Source organism: Labrus mixtus, chromosome 8 (assembly GCF_963584025.1).
Source record: "Labrus mixtus chromosome 8, fLabMix1.1, whole genome shotgun sequence".
Taxonomy (NCBI): domain Eukaryota; kingdom Metazoa; phylum Chordata; class Actinopteri; order Labriformes; family Labridae; genus Labrus; species Labrus mixtus.
Genome location: NC_083619.1, coordinates 12547260 through 12565804, shown reverse-complemented (window position 1 = coordinate 12565804; position 18545 = coordinate 12547260). Strand labels below are relative to the sequence as shown.

General features: G+C 39.8%; 1 protein-coding gene across 4 annotated transcripts in view; it reads right to left on the bottom strand.

Moving 5' to 3' along the window:
• The window catches only part of LOC132978976 (SPRY domain-containing SOCS box protein 4-like), a 72576-nt gene that overhangs the window by 18041 nt on the left and 35990 nt on the right, over nucleotides 1–18545 (bottom strand). For 3 of the 4 annotated variants that reach the window (XM_061044385.1, XM_061044384.1, XM_061044386.1), the window contains exon 2: nucleotides 16398–17358. In XM_061044385.1, the coding sequence (XP_060900368.1) occupies nucleotides 16398–17130 (733 nt within the window). In that variant the 5' untranslated portion in view covers nucleotides 17131–17358. The remainder of the gene's footprint in view (nucleotides 1–16397; nucleotides 17359–18545) is intronic. The other variant, XM_061044387.1, reaches the window with a different exon arrangement.

The window sequence follows — 18545 nt, the reverse complement described above, 5'->3', positions numbered from 1 at the left end:
ACCACACTGAGCGATAAACTGGAGTTTTCTTTTGCAGCAGAACACTTCACCAGATGCTATCTGTGTTTACACGGAGTGAGCTAGCAGGGAATTTATTTGCAAGTGTGTCTGGCTGAGATCAAAGCCTGCAGGCCCGTCTTGGGATGGCACATGTATGAGTCTGATACCCAAATGTAAGTACCACATGTTATTTTTTTAAAGGTTGTTGTAGAGCTACAGCAGACCCTGCTGGACCCTCTGAATATATTATGTGAAAAATCCAAACATCGCCTTAGAGGGTCCTACATGAACACAAAGTTATCTACATGACCAGAACTGCTTTAGTTATTGGAAATTAAACATTTCTGTATCAGTACTCTTTTTTTTTTTTTTTTTTAAGTATTAACAGGAAAAAATCCAATCTTACACATCCAGGTCTGATTACAGATCTTGGAGAGTTCTACTCTGTATATGTTGTATAAAGCCTGTTGCAGCTCCAGAGGGGGGAGCATGTATTCTGATCAAGTTTACAGTCAGAGCTGTTTTCAAATCAGAACAAAGAAGAACTGAGTTTACCAGAACTCTGAAGCATGCTGCTCATCTCTTCATCTCTGTTTTAGGCCAGATGCTAAAGGCTTTATTAATTCCTTGTAGCATCACACAACCAAATCGACCCCATGGTCCAAAGAGCCACTCTCATGCCTGTCAGGTTTTTTTTCCTCATATGCAGGCTTTATACACACACACACACACACACAACATGGGGTGTATGTCATTTGACTGTCTTTATTGTCGGCGTAAAAATAAAAAAATAAAAATGTAATTGTTGCTGGTGGACAGTTTTCTTTAGGATACGTCAGAGACTTTCGGTTTTGATCAAATAGGCTGAAATTTCGAATCGTTGGATTTTATATATTTGGAACCGTAGTCCTGTCAGCAGTCTGGCAGGTACGTTTGTCTCATAGCCGACAGCTTTTACAGCCAACGCTACAGCCAGCAAGATAAAAAAGTTAACTAGAATGCCTAGAATGGTCAAGTCTTTATCAGAACATTTCATCGTTTTACTTTTTAGGTTTTCATTAAGGCTAGTTTTAATAAAGTAGTGATGGGCTTTACAGCAGCGTATAGCCTGCAGTGTGACAATGAGTAGCCTAATGAGGAGGGGTCAAATACCGGAGTACCATGGACAGCTCCCACATGATGACAGCCACAGAATCAGAACCTTGAAGGCGACTTAATAGTTTGTCATGTTAAAAAGGTTGATCTGTTTAAAATGTACTCTGTACTATTAACTCCATAAGATACAGTGTGTTGATTTGTGCTTTAGAATGGCAGCCTGTGAAATTATAAGAAAACTTTTTATTACTTTGTTCAGCGCCGCTCCCTCTCTTCAGCCCGGTTGGCCAGGGGGGGCTTTTCAATCATTTCAAGAATTTAAAACAGAAAAAGGGCCCACTCAAGTTTAGCTGCTGGAGGGCCTCACATGTATGTGTTACGTTACTCAAACATCAACTATGAATCAACTCGCCATGTGATATCATGTTTATTGCTTTATTGGGCTTCATTGCACAAGATAAAAACTTTGAACAGGGTTGGGTAATACTGTAGATCCCTATTATCAAATTCAAGTAAGTACAGTTCAGACTTATGACACACAAACAAACAAACTGGGAACAAGCGGTTCGATGTGTTACGCAATATTTACATCATTCAGCTAGGCTTGGCCAAAGGAATAACATCTTTATCAGCAGTTTGTCTTCATATCAAAGATTACTGCTGGTCAGGAAGTCCACGTTTGTAAAAGAAAGGGACACAACTAGACTAAAACAACTGTAATAGTTTTAATGATCAGGTGGTGACATCTCTCTCTCAAATCCTGACACGGAGCTAAAAAAAAAGGACCTTTGCTCTGTGATCCAGAGGCTCCTTTTATCTCTCTGGCAGCAAAGCACAAGCTGTTAGAGGGAGGATCCGTCATGGCTGCTGCTGTTACTACAGGACAACCCGTTAGTGTAGCCGTCTTCAGCTGACAGATTTTAACTTTCAGCTGAAAGATTTTAACTTTCAGCTGAAAGAAGTGTTTTCTGAGTGCAAGAAATGTTCCAGCTCAGAGGAGCAACAAGATGCACAGCAAATCATGTAGACTGTGTAAAGAAGGCACAGAGAGGATGCAAGAGGTCTGAGAATGACCTGGTCTTTACTCATTCTGTTGCTCTTCTTTCTTACTGCACAGAGTACATTGATTCATCTGCCAGTGTCTGCATATCTACAATATAAACAGTAAATGACACACTCAAGGTTCATTTAGATTGACTCATTACATGAATAAGATTTTTTTTAAAAAGCTTCTTCGCTGAAGAATCTTATTCACATATCCACTCTGTAATTTTCCTTGATAATAGTTCCAATATGTTGGTGCAGATCCACTGGCTCCTGAATAGCATCACAGTCTTAGATTGCATAACATACTTTCTCACAGTTTGAGTATGGCCAAAGGTTGGAAGGACGAATATTTTTAAATGAGCAGTTATAAATATTTCAAAGCCAATGATGAAGCAAACCAATAAATGTGGAATAAAATGGCAGTGTGTGTGAATAGTTCAATCATTGCAATGGATAGAATATATTATTTATTTAACATGGACATCACAGTGACAGCGGATGAACCAGATGCACTGTTTGAGTGTTTTAGCACTCATGCTAATTCTCAACACTTTTAGGATTTTGACTCTTTTGACTAATGGCCTTAATTGTCTATGTAGGTGTTGGTTTTAGTCCCTGGCAACCAAACAAAGGACACATGGTGTAATACAAAATCCATAATAAAACAAAACAACACAAATGATCTACTATTAGAACCTCTGAGGTGAAAAAAGAAACAAGTCAGGTAATTTGTGGGACTTAAATAAAAACTGCTCAGATGTAAGTGCTGAAATAAAACAAATACATACTGAAGCAGTCACTATTATCTTATGGGAAGTTGTTTGTGTTGTACTGTACAATGACAGAGAAGGAAATGTATTATTTATGGTGAATAGTCAAGTTTCTGTGGGCTTTTGGTTCTATGACAGTGATCTGTCATAGACATAAGACAGTCTGAATCTGTATTATGTGGGATCCAAATTAATTCCTGAAAAGACCACGTTTGAACCAAAAACTTCACATTCATAAATTTGACACTGAATAACTCTGTGATGGGTATTTGGTCACGGTAAATATTTGATGGCTTGGTTTCTGAGCATGTGGCATGATAAGGTAACAGACAAGAGTTATTGAGAAACTATACGTTTGGAGTGACCCAGTGACCCAGTAAACCAGACATGCTGTAAGACCACCATAAACTTGAACTGTTTAATCTAGATACAAAGGTTGAACTGTTGCTTTAACAGGAGAGAGGACAGAAGGTCATTTGGTTAATGTGTTCTGTGTGTCTGCAGAGCAGAGGCAGCTACACAACATGATTCAAGTAAAGAAGGGAAAATGAATCGCCGTTTATCCAAAAATTTAAAAACATACACTCCTTGATCTTCCTAAATCAGACATTTGTATTCTATATTTCATTTATTTTGCATGTTCAACAGTTCTAATAAAAGATTAGTTCAGGTGATGACTTGTATGCTAATTTCCTATCACCCCATCTATATAAAACTTTAAAGGTATAACATTTTCTGCCTCTTCTCTTTGACAGATATAATAAGCTTTTAATTGGCGATAAAAGTAACAAGTATTTCCATCTGTGCTTTTTGCGTATTCAGTTAGTTGCAGACATGTTTCTTTATGTGAGGCTCATAAGACTTAAAACTCACCTCACTCTGCTTGAAGCTCATAAACAACAACTCATACTCAAGGATATGCAACACTGCCACAAACTCTGTCTACAATGATTCACTGCAAGGTGATTTCGTCTACCCGTTTTATTCTGGCACACACAACAGACATCCATCACACACACACATCACGGTGTGTCACCATAAATCAAAGAACACTGTGTAGTAAGTATCTGGTCGTATCCATGAAAAAGTCTACAAAGATCCAAACATCTAAAGATGGGAAACATATCTAAACTATTCTGTAGTAAGTCTTAACTTGACTTTTCTTCACTCCAGCAGTCAGTGTGTGACAGAGGACAGCATCAGAGAGAGCTACAGTAGCTGCCCGGGCACACAGCCCAGCAGAGGGTGAGAGGACAAAGGGACAGTGTGAATTAGATAGAGAGATGGAGATAAAGTGACGAATAACTGGAGGCAGAATGACATACCGCATAAAACAGAGGACGTACGGCAGGAGGGGAGGGACACGCTGCAGGGGGGCAGCAGAGGGAGGGGAGGGCAAAAAGCGGGCAGGAGAGAGAGCCATGACTGTAACTTCGGAGATAAACACTGAAAAAGAAGTTTGAAAGTGGAACGGCATCCAGTGGATTCTACAGGACACCAAACACTGAAAACACAGAGGTGCACTATGGGTATGGTATAATAATAAGTTGATAATAAAGGTCATCACAGATTCGTATATTAACCAGAAACACTGACTTTGCTTGCATTACTGATGACAGCAGTGTGTCATGTGTGAGGGGGCAACAAAAGAGAAGTTACAGTCCAGTAGAAAACATGCCCTCTGCTGTCGAACACTTATTCTCACAACTAGACATGGAGTCTTTGAAAAGTAACTAACTCCATTTTCTTAAGGTGAAAACTTGGTGTGAGTTAGAAAATTGCTAAACAAAGAGTAAATGTCTACTTTCTGTGATTGAGAGTTTTAATGGACCTAATCCACAACATCAATGTTTCCGCTTCAGATTCCTGAGTGCTAAAGCAACCCTTTCACCTGACTCAAATCATTACATCATGCTCTCAAGATGTGAGAACAGGAAACATTAAAGAAGTGTTTTCATGGAAACAGTGCAGCTTCTCTACAACAGTGACAGATGGATACAATTCAGAGAGAGTTCAGGGACAGTCTTTGGTACCTCTTTCTGTTTTACATGAAAAAAACAGCCAGAGAAAAAGTGTTAAAACACGTGAGAGTAACTGAACTCTGTCTGCGTGTAGCGCAACAACACGGCGATAAACCTGATGAACAAATCCAGTTCAACAAAACCACGGAAAGACGGAGCACAATGGCGTGAAGTAACAGTTGAATCAATTGGAAGAGTTTCCTTTACTGAAAAGAGGGATGCCAAAGAAAGGAAGCGAGTGGGCAGAGAGACCTTAAAATAGAACTGTATCTATGAGCGCACAAAGGCGGGCAGCCTGTCCGTGGATTGGAAATGTCAGGAGGCCAAACAGAAGGGTTGATTAGAGCCGAGCGTGCAGCTCCCTGAACAAAGAGTCAAGGAGACAGAGATTGGGGAGGATTATCTTGCTCTCATTCATTACCACTTTCATTCATTACAGAGAGGAAGGGTGATTGGATCGCCCTGTTAATGATACTGGACCCATGTGTCTGTGAGTGTTTGGCATATTGAATCAATGAAACAATGACCTTCTGATTGAGATGTCACCGGGGATCTGGTTTCAACATTTTTCTCTTTCTTTTCCTTATTGTTTGGCAATGAAGACGTTTGAAGCCACCAAGTGTTCTTTGGTGCATGCAAACAGGTAACCGGTTACAAACACACACATATCTTTGTCGGACAGGAGCGGGAGGATCTCAGGAAGCAAGACATGATGTAAAAAATAGAGGACAGAGTCCGACACTGTAATGACAATTTCTCCCTTTCTATCAATTCAGCAAAATTTTGGCAATGTTTTCAATTGAACTCTTATGTCAATCAAGGATATTGAATTGAAATGAGCAGTCTTCTCCCTCTTCTATCTTTGATAAAAGTGCCAGAGTCACCATCACAGTCTGATCTGTGTCAGCGTTAAACGTGGCATTTATGGGTTTCTAAAAAAGCATCTGCTTAGCTCTTTAAAACTGCTCCTGGGCTTTTCTGGCTTGCATAAATGTCTTTGAACCTCTGGTGGCTGCGAGGCAGAAGTGATGCATCAAAGGCTTTTATTGTTGTTTAAAGTGTATTTTTGGATGTTAATTGGATTCAAATGAGTCTCACGCAGACAAACCTGCTCCTGAACATGACTCTGCAGCAAAGTTTTTCACCGCTGATGCAAAACCTTTCCTCTAATATTTCTGTCTGGATGGACTCTCTCTCTCTCTCTCTCTCTGAGAGTTGATCACATATCTACACACACAGAAAATGATGGGATAATGATTGGTCCTGACAAGAGAACTGGGATAAATTGGGAGATAATCTGGTGTGAAATCACTCTGGTTTTCTTCTGCAGAAACTCAGTCAGTTTCTCATCTTCTCTCTGTGTCCCTCATCGCACACAACCAGTTCTGTTCAACACAAAACCAATAGGACTAATCTCCCCAGGCTTTTAACACACTCACTGTTGGCACACTAAGGAAATGTTAGCTGGTCAGCTCCCACAGGTACATACAACTCACTGAAAGCACCGGGATTCAGGATTTTAGGCTTTTCACTGCCTTCTTCTCCCACGGTGGCTTTTAAGTCCACTTTTAAAACTGCATCCTTCCTCTTGAGATTTAAATTGTTCCCTCAGTCGTCGTCTATCCACCTGCTCCCTCCTCTTCATCCCTCCTTTCTGTCTCTCTGTGGCACATGTACCGTAGCATTATAATCTATTACAATAGAAAAAGACACTTAATGAAAACAAACATTTAATTCTTGTATATACTCGGTCTATGCATATACACATTTTTCTCTATGAGTGTGTTTCTGTTTTCTCCATTTTTTTATAATAAATCCAAATTTTGTAAACAAATATTCAGTTGACAGTTGGTAACTAAGCTACCATGGCTGCCATTAGTTGTTTGTTTGCTGGCAGCCGGGCAGAAAGTAAACAGCAGATTTGGTTTGCACATGGACTCCTCTGAGAGTATGTGGAGAGAGTTTGCACGGAGAGACAAACAACAACACAAACAAAGAATATCTAAAAAGCTCTACTGATGCAAAGTTTCATTTTTATCGGATTGGACAGTTGGATATACTGTATCTATGTTTGCACATTGACTAAAAGAGACTGGCCTGAAACGCAGCTGCTATAAAAGGTAATACTGAGTTTTAAAGGGCAAACCAAAGTAAATGTTTATTTTTCATTCATAGAAAGACCACAGCTCTCTATACAGAGCTTCAGTTTGTCATATAACTATTAACTGGTTATTCAGAATCTCTTCAAATTAAGATCTCATCCAAACTACAAAAAGAAAAGAAAAAGAAAACACAGACAAAAACCTATACTTGATTTCATATGTATTTGTATGTAGTTAGAATCAATGAACTGTCTTTTATTTTTAAAGGTCCCATATTATGCTTTTTCTGGTTTTATATGCTCTTTAGTGTGTTTTCCAAGTGTCCTGTGCATGTTTAGGCACATCTATGTGCAAAAATTCAAAGTCCGCAGAAACGCAGCTTCTCCTACCTCCTCCTGTTAGCTGCATTAGCTGCATGTAATGCTCGGTTCTAGCCCCCCTCGATAAAAAATTGTCAGTGTGACGTCATTGTCAGTGTGAGATCACTGATCTAAGCCCATTGGCTCGTTGTGGCAAGCCCTGCAGCTCATGTTGAAATTTCCGAGACGCGTGCTGAGCAACTGACCAATAACGACAGAGCGGATCGGCAGACCAATCAGAGCAGACTTGGCCCACGTGGGGTCTAACAGTGTGGGCTCAGCAGAGCGTAGCTGACGGACTCAGAGCGTAGAGGGAGCAAGGAGGAGCAGTACATGAAAACAGACACTTTTTTCGGACTTTAGCTATTGTGAACGTACAAAAGTAGGTACATAGATTAAATATACGAACCCCAAAAAAGGCAGAATATGACCTCTTTAAGATAAAGATCCTTCAACTATAACACTGTAAAATCATCAAAACAATTACCAAGAATAAAAGAAGCAGAGTCATCGCTGGTATCTAAAATACCAACATTGGCAACATTAGCCACACACACACACACACACACACACACACACACACACACACACACACACACACACACACACACACACACACACACACACACACACACACACACACACACACACACACACACACACACCTTCTATTAACTAATTGATTAAACGCACTAGTGTAGGGGAATTATGATTAAATGATGTATATTCTTATTGTGATAGATCATGGGAAGATATCAATTAAAGCATCATCTTATCAGCTTGTCCTGTCATATAGTTATAATGATCATATAAGAACGGAAAAGAAGGTTTTTTTATTTTTAATAGTTTGATACATTTTTCTTCTGAGAATATCTTAAAACAGAGTGGCACAACTGTGATATATTGCTGCCAGGAATTAAGATACATTTGACTTGTTTTTATTTGAACCTGAATTGCAGGTGTGGCAGACTGACCTGATATCTTGAGAATCCAAATGCATTGCAGAGTTCTTTGCGCAGACCTTTGAGTAAACTATTCAGTTAGTGTGTCATTAGGATTTATTATATTGACATATTTAATATGTGCTAATCTGACTTAAACAACATCAGAGCACACAAAGACCTAAAGTGAGGGTGTTTTCTGTCATGCTGCTAAAGAGACAGCTTTATTTGTACGTCACCATTACAATGATGCTGTCGAGTTCTTAGGAGATTATAAATTCAAAAGGGTTATCTCCAGTATTTCAATACTTCACCCTGGTTTGAATAGTGTCTATTTTGATGCTTTTTCTTAAAATGATGCTCATTACTTATGTCGAACAAGATTAATGTCAAGCACTTGTGTTTCGCTCATTAGAGAGAGCAGGTGCCTCAAGGTGCTCGTAAAAACTGAAGCTGATCAATAAACGCTTTTAATGAGTTGGAAAATAATGAGTGAAACACAAGAAGAAGAAAACAAATATTGATCTATAGCCTTTGAATATTTTTGTTTAAATGGAAGGAGTCCTTAAGTTAATGTAATCTTTATTTAGGGGATTTTAGTTCAGTGTGCTGAAACATTATCAGGAACCAGCAGAGGAAAACAAGTTGAGTTTATTAGATTTTTATTAGAATGCTAAAGGTCTGTGCTGCGGTCCAGCTAGTTTAATCGGCACACTGTGTCTAAAAATGGCAAAGAGTTTAAGAACTGAAGGTAAGTGATGTGCCTGTAAAAATGACCCAGTAGGTGTTGTGTGATCCTGTGTATGTTAGGCACCAGTTGGCAGGAGGTCTAATAGAAGAAAACTCAAATGCTAAAACAGCGGTATCAGAACCACTTGTTTTTTCAGTTTTCTACTGGATTGTTGTGTTTTCAGCCGTGCTAGCCGTAGTTCTCTGGAGATGTTAATGTCACTCTGTCAGTAGGTTGATCCACCACTTTGGTCTGGACTGATTTGTCTAAAACATTTAAATACACTGCATGAAACTTGACTCAAAAAAGTACGCTTTTTTTTTTTTTTTTTTTTAAGAAGTCCTTATAACAGTGATTTCCAAATTGTATCTGGCACCACGGTAAATTGAGTTTTTTTGTTGCTAAAAAAAAGTCATGAGAACTTTCGAATCAATGCATTCATTCATTCAAAGTTATAGCAACATGTGTTGAACTTCTTACTATGCAATTAGCGCCATCCTCTGATCAAAAATACAATTGCTTCAGTTTTTTTCAGGTCATAATCAAAAGACAGGGAACATGTGTTAATACATGCATTTCACTCACTGCATTTCTGTTTACTTCTGGAGAATTTGAGAATTCCTTCATATCAAAATAAAACCTTTATACTTTGATCAAAGTGTGGTATTAAGTGTTAAAAACATTGTTCATATTCCAGCCCTCTAACCTTCACTGCAGTGCCTCATTAATGCTCTTCCTCCGTCCTCTCTGTCTCTGAGCTTACTTTGGTTTCTTCATCACTTATCATTTCATCTGATCTCCAAAGATCTGACACTTGTCACTTAACACGCACGACTTTCAATTTGGCCCACGCTCACTCTTTACACCTCTCATCTTCTCTTTTCTCATCCTGTCTCTGCCACTCCTCATTCTGGCAGCCACACTTTAATCTGTGATGACTTCGTTTTCTTCAAATTCCCTCTTGCTCCTTTTTTGAAACCCTCTTTTTGTCTGAAGGAATCTTCCCTGAACACTTTCATTATCATCAAAATCTTCACTTTTTAAGCTTCTGTTCTGGGCACGCTTCAGTTTGTCTTTCTTTTTTTTTGTCTTGTGTTAGTTTCTCATGTTTTTCTGTCTCTCTTTTTCTCCCTTCTAATCTCTTCGTCTCTGCTGTTAAATATTTGATTACCAGTGCACTGACATGACACCACTGTTCCCTGCTGCAGCCGAGGGCGTTTAGATCTCAAAGCAGAGGATGAAGAAAGAAACACACGGCCCTTTCATACGGTCATCTGAGTGCTTTTTTTCTTTGTTGTCAGTTGCAAAACAGACATTTTTGTCAGAGTACATCTGAATGGTGACAGGATAGTGCTCCAACGGGAATCCATGACACAAGGACTTCAAATAGTAGAACAGTTGATTGTTTGTGTCCACTTAGTGGTGTGATGAAGTCATTTTGTAACCTCCTAAAAGATGCAAACACAAATGGCTTGCTAAGTTTTATAACAACACAAGATAAAGTTTTCCTTCACTGCCTTTAAATGGTGTGTTGAAAGCCCTCAAAAAATCATTTTTGATGTCTTGTCTATATTTGAAGGAGCAAACACAAAAAAGAAACAAATACAAAAATACACGTGACAGTAAAAAAAAACTTTGATGGCAGATCAGGGAAGCAGTAAAAAGCAGTGTGCCCACCATTACGCCTGCAGCTAGCAGCTAACTTAAAGCTAAAGCACTAACCCACTGACCCACATATCACTCAGCTAGCATTAAGTGGGAAGCTGTGAGGGCTAGCGTGCTAAAAAAAAAAAAAAAAACGGCCCACCACTAGAAAGCTAAGTCGTTTCAGCCAGCAGGAAGATTTATAATTCACACAGTGATAAAAATATGTGTCATGGAACAGAATGAAAATGAAGAGCACCAAGCTGAGCAGTGCGGAGAGAAACTTGACCTGAAACACATATCAAAACATGTTCAAATCAAATTCTTTCTAACTTTAAACAATTGATAAAGATGTGGATCGTTTTGATTTGAACCTGCCTCATGAATAGTGAGTCAGATGTGAATGTTCCTGATGACTTTTTTTTAAAATGTCATTTTAAAGTACTTTGGGCTTCACAGATTCAAACTTTTTACCTTTATAGCTTCACAGCTGAATTTGGAAGATGAAGATCTTAAAACCTCAGCAGAATATTTGTACTGCAGTGGTAAGCTTGGAAAGACTAAATGGTATGTTTTGTCGCCGTCATGTCAAGTGCTTGCTCATGAATGGATCTCAGATTCTTCTAGCACTGGTGCATGTATGTTATAAGCAGCAGGGGTGGCAGGATAACGTGATACAGACTGAATGTAACTTAAAGAGGGTGGTCAGAGTGTCTTTTCAAAAGTGGGTCACTTATCAGTGACAGACTGCAGGAATGTGACGCCTGAATAAACCCTTTAATTCTGATTTTGACAATTAAGTATGAATTCATTCAGTTGTGTCAACACATTGTTTCAGCAGAATTCAAAGTCCAGGAGGCTTTTTTTGTATTTGTAGTTTCTCACAAAGTGTTGTTTATATGGACTTAGAGACGGGGCCAAGATGTGGTTGTGTTGTAAAGCAGCTTTGAAAGTTCTTTGAAGAAGCCAATTTCTGTCTGAAGTCAGCTTAACAAGATGATGAGTGGTTGTCTCAGTCTCATCATCCCACACAAGTAGGGCTCTGACGGCTTTCTGAATTCGGTCTGTACTTCAGGTATTCTATCCATCTCCTGATTAAACATAAGTATTATTTGTGCTACTTAGCCACCTCATCCTCTTTATACTTCTGTCTCACTACTTTAACTATCTATCTCCCTTATCCTCTTTTTAACCCACTTCCCAGTTTCTCTCCGTTCTGTCCTCTCGGTGCTTTCCGAACAGACAGCTGGTTCGTGCAGCTGAATCATTTCACATATGTTGCATAAAAACATTTACTGACAACTCCTGACTCTCATCACACTGCCTGAAAAAAAATGAATATTTCTAATACATTGAAGCTCCCATATTGGATTTTCACCTGATAACATGTTAAGTGCCTGACAGCAGCCTGCCACGGTTCAGAAAAGGTCTACACTTGAAGTCAGGGTTGTCTGTATATGAACTGATAAGAAGGAAACATTTAACTGTTTGATATTGAAACTGCTTGATATTAAAAGGGAGTTTGGTGAAAAGACGACAAAGGAAAAGTTCTGAAAAAGGTCTGAAGTTATCGACAGCTCCCATTGTAGTGAATCAAAGCGCTGCTAATTGCTGCAATTATAGAGAGAGAGAGAGAGAGAGTAGAGATATATTAGTGTGAAAGAGAGAGAGAGAGAGAGAGAATAGAGAGAGAGAGAGTAGAGCGATATTAGTTTGAAAGAGAGAGAGAGAGAGAGTAGAGCGATATTAGTGTGAAAGAGAGAGAGAGAGAGAGAGAGAGAGAGAAGCAATCATATTTGACAGAAGCAGATGAATGTGCTCCAAGGTAGAAAAATAAATTAGTTGCACGTGTTTTGGGGAATTTAGCATCAATTAAGGGAAATATACACATCTGGCAGACAGAGTGAGATCTGTTCACTTCTCCAAGCAGGAGGAGATATTCTTTGAAGTCAGAGCGCTGGGAGGATGAATAATTTACATCACATCTAGAGGATAATGCAGTTAAAACCTGGCTCAGCATTTCTTTGCAATAATGCTCATATTACACATACTTATCTGACCCTGATTGCTTGGTGTAGGCTTAAAAAACGACCAATAGTCTGGAGTGCTGTTGGTTATATGTCGGTGTTTTGGTTTTTTTTTTACTGCAGGAATGAGAGCAGTGATCTAAGGTGGAGCAAAGTGATGATCAAAGGCTCGTGATGTAGCAGGGTCTGAGGCGGAGTGATGAGAAAAACAAACAGTTTGAGGCGAGCCGGCGCTGCGTCCGTAAATCTCTTTTTAATACCCTGCAGTCATGTTGTCTCCCATCACAACACAAACAATCCAATAGGGGCTTCATATGGAAAGGCCTGTTAGATTAAGTCGTTACAGATCTACCCAGAGGATTTTTCATGACCACACACTCATAAACACACAGAACAGATTTATTTAGCACAGGTATTAGGGTATAAACTCACGCACACACACACATCTCACAAATGATGCACAAAGCAATTTTCAAGAGAAGATAGCAATTAAAGCTATAACAAAACGTCTGCTGTCTACGTCTGACCACATACCACTGTTTTCCAGTGCAGACAGCAATTATGACTTCATCCTCACTATCCGAGTCATCTTCAGGGCAGACAAACTGATTCAACTCAAAACTGACATTGAAGCAAGCCGCTACACATACTGTAATCATATCCTGTTTGTAACCTCTGGAACAAAGAGCGGCACCCAAAGGCTGTTTGCTTCAGCTCTGAATAAACTCTCATCACAGTCTTTGTTTGAGATTCAGAACAATGAGTGCAGTATTAATAACCCATGAAAAGAACTCTTATGAGTGTGTTTTACGCGTGAAGGGAATCAGAAACCAAAAGTATTGTTTGGATTTGGTGGATTTCCCCAACCTGTGGCTCAACTCTTCAGTTACCCTCTGACTCATCTGTCTGAGCAGACTCACATCCTCAAACACACATAACTTTATTACATTTTGTTCCTGAGTTTTAGAATGTATTGTTGCGTAGCAAAGAACGATCAAGACTAAGGTTTCTATCAGAAGTAGAACTATCAAGGCCTGGTCACGCTTACTTTAAACCACACAGCAGTGACAACATGTCTGTTAGGAGCTGAGAGACAGAAAATCCAAGACAAAGGAAGCTTGCTTATTATCTGTTTCCAACTATTTCTAATTCATCATTTTCAGAAAAGAAAATTGTTTGTTAAACAATAGGGCTGGACTCAAGAGTAGAAATAGGCCTTCATCTTTTGAATAAACTATGTAAGCTGAATGTTAACAAGAAACGCCCACAGGGTTAGCTAAGAAAAGTGCTCCCTCTCAAATACTACTCTTTATTGATTGATATTTTATACAATCCCACAAAAGAAGTCAGGGGAGAATATACAGCTAAGAACAAAAGAAACAACAGAAAGAACCCTCAGGACGTTGTTGTGATTTTTAGCACTGTGTTGTCTTTTATGCTTGCTAGCAATGCAATTCATCGATTACTGTAGTCACTACATCACCACTCTATATGAGGCAAACATTTTAACTTATTTTGCTCATTGCAAGCGTGCTAGCAGTTAGCGTACCAGCCAAAGCACCCTACCGGAGTCCCTTTGACAACATCTTTAAAAAAGATGATATTTGATTCACTCTGCTCTGCCAATTTCGGATGTGATTATACTGTTCATTGTTTACTACTATGATTCCAAATAATTTTTTTGAATATCTTAGTTTTTTTTTTTTTAATTGTCTCTATTTCATATATACATAAACCTCAGTGGGCTTTCTCCACCCACTCCATCTTTTTCTGTTCCATATGATACAGCTATCAGGATGATCCTTTCAACCTTCACTCCCCTGCATTAAGCTGTGCACATTTTCTACAGTCAAACTTCATTTCACAGCATGACGGCAATGGGCTTGTAGATGTGAGGGCTTTGAACAGACTCAATATTCTCCATATTCTTTCAGGTGGCCCATCACATGGACGGATCCCCCATGAAATCCAGCAGATGGCTCCATGAATGGAAAATGGCTGAGGCTAGGTGCTTTCAAAAGGCAAAGTATATACTTTGAACTAAGCCTGAGTGTGAGAGATTACGAGACATCACACATTACAGTCAGGCAGGAGTTAAACAGGAGGTTGAGTATTTCAAAGCTGAACGTTCAGCCAAGGGCTTTGTGTTTCATTCTGATTCATATTCTATTTGGCCAAACCAAAACATTGAATTTAAAGCCAGGATGCAGCTCTTGACCCTGTTTTTATGAGTAGAAAACAGGCTCTTGAAGTCATGTTGACCCTTGGGAACAGAAAACGTTTTTTCAAAAATTTCAGGAATTTGAATTGATTGGGTTAAGAACAAAATCAGATGTAACAACCTACAGAGAGAGAGGCAGGTTTCCTTTCAGTTCCCAACCACATAACAGACAAAAAACACACCCTGTTGTGACATCAAATAAAACCCATGGGGTTGTGCATAGGGAGGCGGCTCGAGGCAGATCATAAGCATGTTTTCATAACACACTTTCGCTTCCTGGAGGGTGTGTGTCCAGTGTGTAGGTGTTCATGATGTGTGTCTGAGGGCTCTTCTTTCAGGCAGTTCAAAGAGTCACTGTTTAGACTGCTATGAGAGGGGAGCGCCTGTCTCTCCTCTGTCGTGTAACTCAAACATGGAGGCCGACAGTGGGAGTGAAACAGATATACCATATTCAAATACCAAACAAATCTGCTCATCTCACAATTACAGCCCTGAAAAACACAGCTTTTACACAGACACAACAAGAATCAGCCAAAAAATTCTTATTTTGGACCTGCAGGTTGTAACACTGTGTGTGAGAATATATTTTTTTGCTGTGTGTCGCTAAAAGAGCTCAGAGATATCAGGGGAAAAAAGTCTGACAGAAGCCTTTTCTACCTCCTGATTAACTTCACGTCCACAAGGTCAGTTCCTGTAGCTCTAAAAAATATTAAAAAGTATTTAAGCCACATCATTAATGTAACCTTTCGCCCTCCATTTCCCGAGGGCGAGCAACATGCCTGCAAATGTCCATCATAAATACTTAAATGTTTAATACCAAACACAGCAGATAAAATAAATTCAGAAGGAGAAATAAACAACTTTTCTTATCTTTGCTGTTCAGCTTGAGAGAAAGTAATGGCCTCTTAAATATTATTACACGCAATAAGATGATGACACATGATGAGCAGTTAAACTACAGCATCATCTTGTTCTTCCAGGAACTGACTTTGAATATTGCAGAACATGTGGATTTTCTGTCTTGCAATGATGGCCAAACTAACTTTCACCTGCCCTGTTTGCTTCAGTTGTCCAAACTCAAGAGTTACCATGAGTTATATAGCCAGTTGAAAACTGCCCATAGCCATCATTAGAAATCTAACAATACATTGTTTCTGTCCTAATACTGATTACAATACAACCAATATCCAAAAATTGAAAGCAGTACTGTGGGCCGGAAACCAAATCTGGTGTCGCAACATCTAGCTACGACCATTTCCATGTAGTCACCCAACTATGGATCTGACTTGATCGTTCAGTAGATACATTATCTGCTGCCAAAGAAGTAAAATCTTCATCATCCATTCATACACAACTATCATGAGATATCAGCATTAAGTTCTGTTTTTAACAATTTAAAGGTGCTCATAAAGTATTATTTTAATAGAGTTTGGTACTTACGATCCAAGCCGTTAATGTACTTCATGGATATCTCACAATGACCCCACACAGCACTGACGATGGGATACAGCTTCTTTCCTTTCAGTCCTCTAAAGGCGACTCCTAGATACTGTCCGTCAGCCATGAAACTCAATGTCCCCTCGTCCATGTCCAGAATAACTAACAGAGAGTCCGGCAGGGTAAACGACTCCTCTGGCTCTAGAAAACAAGGGTAAGATGGCAGGGAGCTATGTGCCCGATTCTTACTGTCATGGTAGAGCCTGTTGCGTCCCAGATCCCAGCCCCAGGACTCACAGTCTGACCCCACCAACGCTGTGTACCCCACTGAATGTAAAGCAGCTTCTGAGGTCGACACCCCGACCACAGCGTGGGTGCCACGCTGCCGGGAAGGCCAATGGATCCTCCACACATGGAGGCCCCTTGTGTATCCAACCCGCCCCCGAATGCAGTCTGTGCTCTGTGCTACCGGGTGGCGGTGAAATGTCATTTTATCATCGTCTTTGATGAAGATGTTGAGCGAGCGGTCATCAGGGTTCCATGCATGTCGTAGCTGGGTCTCCAATCCAGCACATGGCATGTCCAGCAGGAGGTCAAGTCGGGGGGGTTTGGAGAAATCTGGGTCCCTCAGTTCCGGGTGCTGCCGGCGGTGAGCCAAGGGCCGGTAGGATGGGGAGCCGCCAGTTTCCCCGCGACTGTCCACCGACTTAATGCCACTGGAGATCTTCTGTCCCATGGCTGTGTTGGAAGGGATTGGGGGAGGAGAGGGGGAGATGAGGAAGGTGTTTGTGCAGGCTGGTGCTGCTTGACGTTACCTCATCAATGCGGTGGAGCTGAGGTGAGAGTCCCTGAATGGAGAGAGGTGGAGGGTGATGAAGGAGGAGGAGGTGATGAAGGAGAGGCGAATGCGGTCTGGTTTCATGCCAAATGTGTCTTCAATAAAACAGAGCCGCTACTGCCAAACCTGTTGAGAGACATGAGAAAAATAAATGTATCAGCTCCTTTTACAGTTCATCACTACATGTTCTCTACAGTTTTAGCAGAATGCACTGGAATCATGAATTTTAAGAATGCATACATAAATATTGATAACATATTGTTTTTAAATAAATGTTTCCCAAGTACCAAATGGGGAACTGAATTGTGGTCTGACGAATAAGCTGGAAAATAACAAGATACACAATCAGATGATGACAAAATGACAAAAGTTGGCAAAACTCCTTCTTTCAAAGACTTCGTGTCTTTGTTTTAATAATTTAACAACGAGCAGGATGGCCAACACACACACCCACACGCTGGCATACATTTCCCTTGACTCATCCTGCATCCTCATCACACAAACTCACACATGTAACATTCAACATTACAGTAAACATTCCCTAGTAGTGCAACACTGCTCGGAATTGAAGTAGTACTTCCTCATTAAGGTAATGCAGTTTTAATGAGTGATGGCCGAGTCTACCACAATATGAACACACTGGAGGAAAACAAGGAACAGCGGGTAATCATTTATACCCCCTCCCTTAGTGAGACAAAGTTGAAAAAGTCAACCTGACCTATGCTTAACCTCACACTATGAAAACAGAAAGTAGCAGGCAGGTTTATGTACTGTGCAGATCTACATCCTGGTGATGTATTATTAAACCTGAATTAAACCTAAATCTTTGATATGTCCTTTACTAAGCAACATTCAGTTTAATGTTATTATTACCAGTGTGGGGAGGCAAGATTCAGATATATTTTTACAGTTTTAATTTTAATCCCAACAAATGTTGGTGTAAATTTTGGTAAAAATGACATTAAAGTTAGTTTTTGAATAAATAAATAAAAAACGATTTGTTCTTTTGTGTTTTGTTTTTTGCTTTTATCAAGTTAACACATTTGTCAAGACAATGATTTAAATAACATTTTACCTGAGGTTTGTTTCTTAGCATGTGCAGCTCTCTAGATTGAACTGACTACATCTCACTTCCCTAGTCTGTAAATATCTGTGTAATATTTACTGTTCACAGACATCTGTCTTGAACACCTTGTTAGTGCCTATAAAGTGACTGAACATGATCACACGCTCACATAGACAAACACAGAAATAGTTGTGTGTGGTTAAACTGATGCTGTAATCTCTTCCAGGAATGGCAGCTGCTGCTTCCT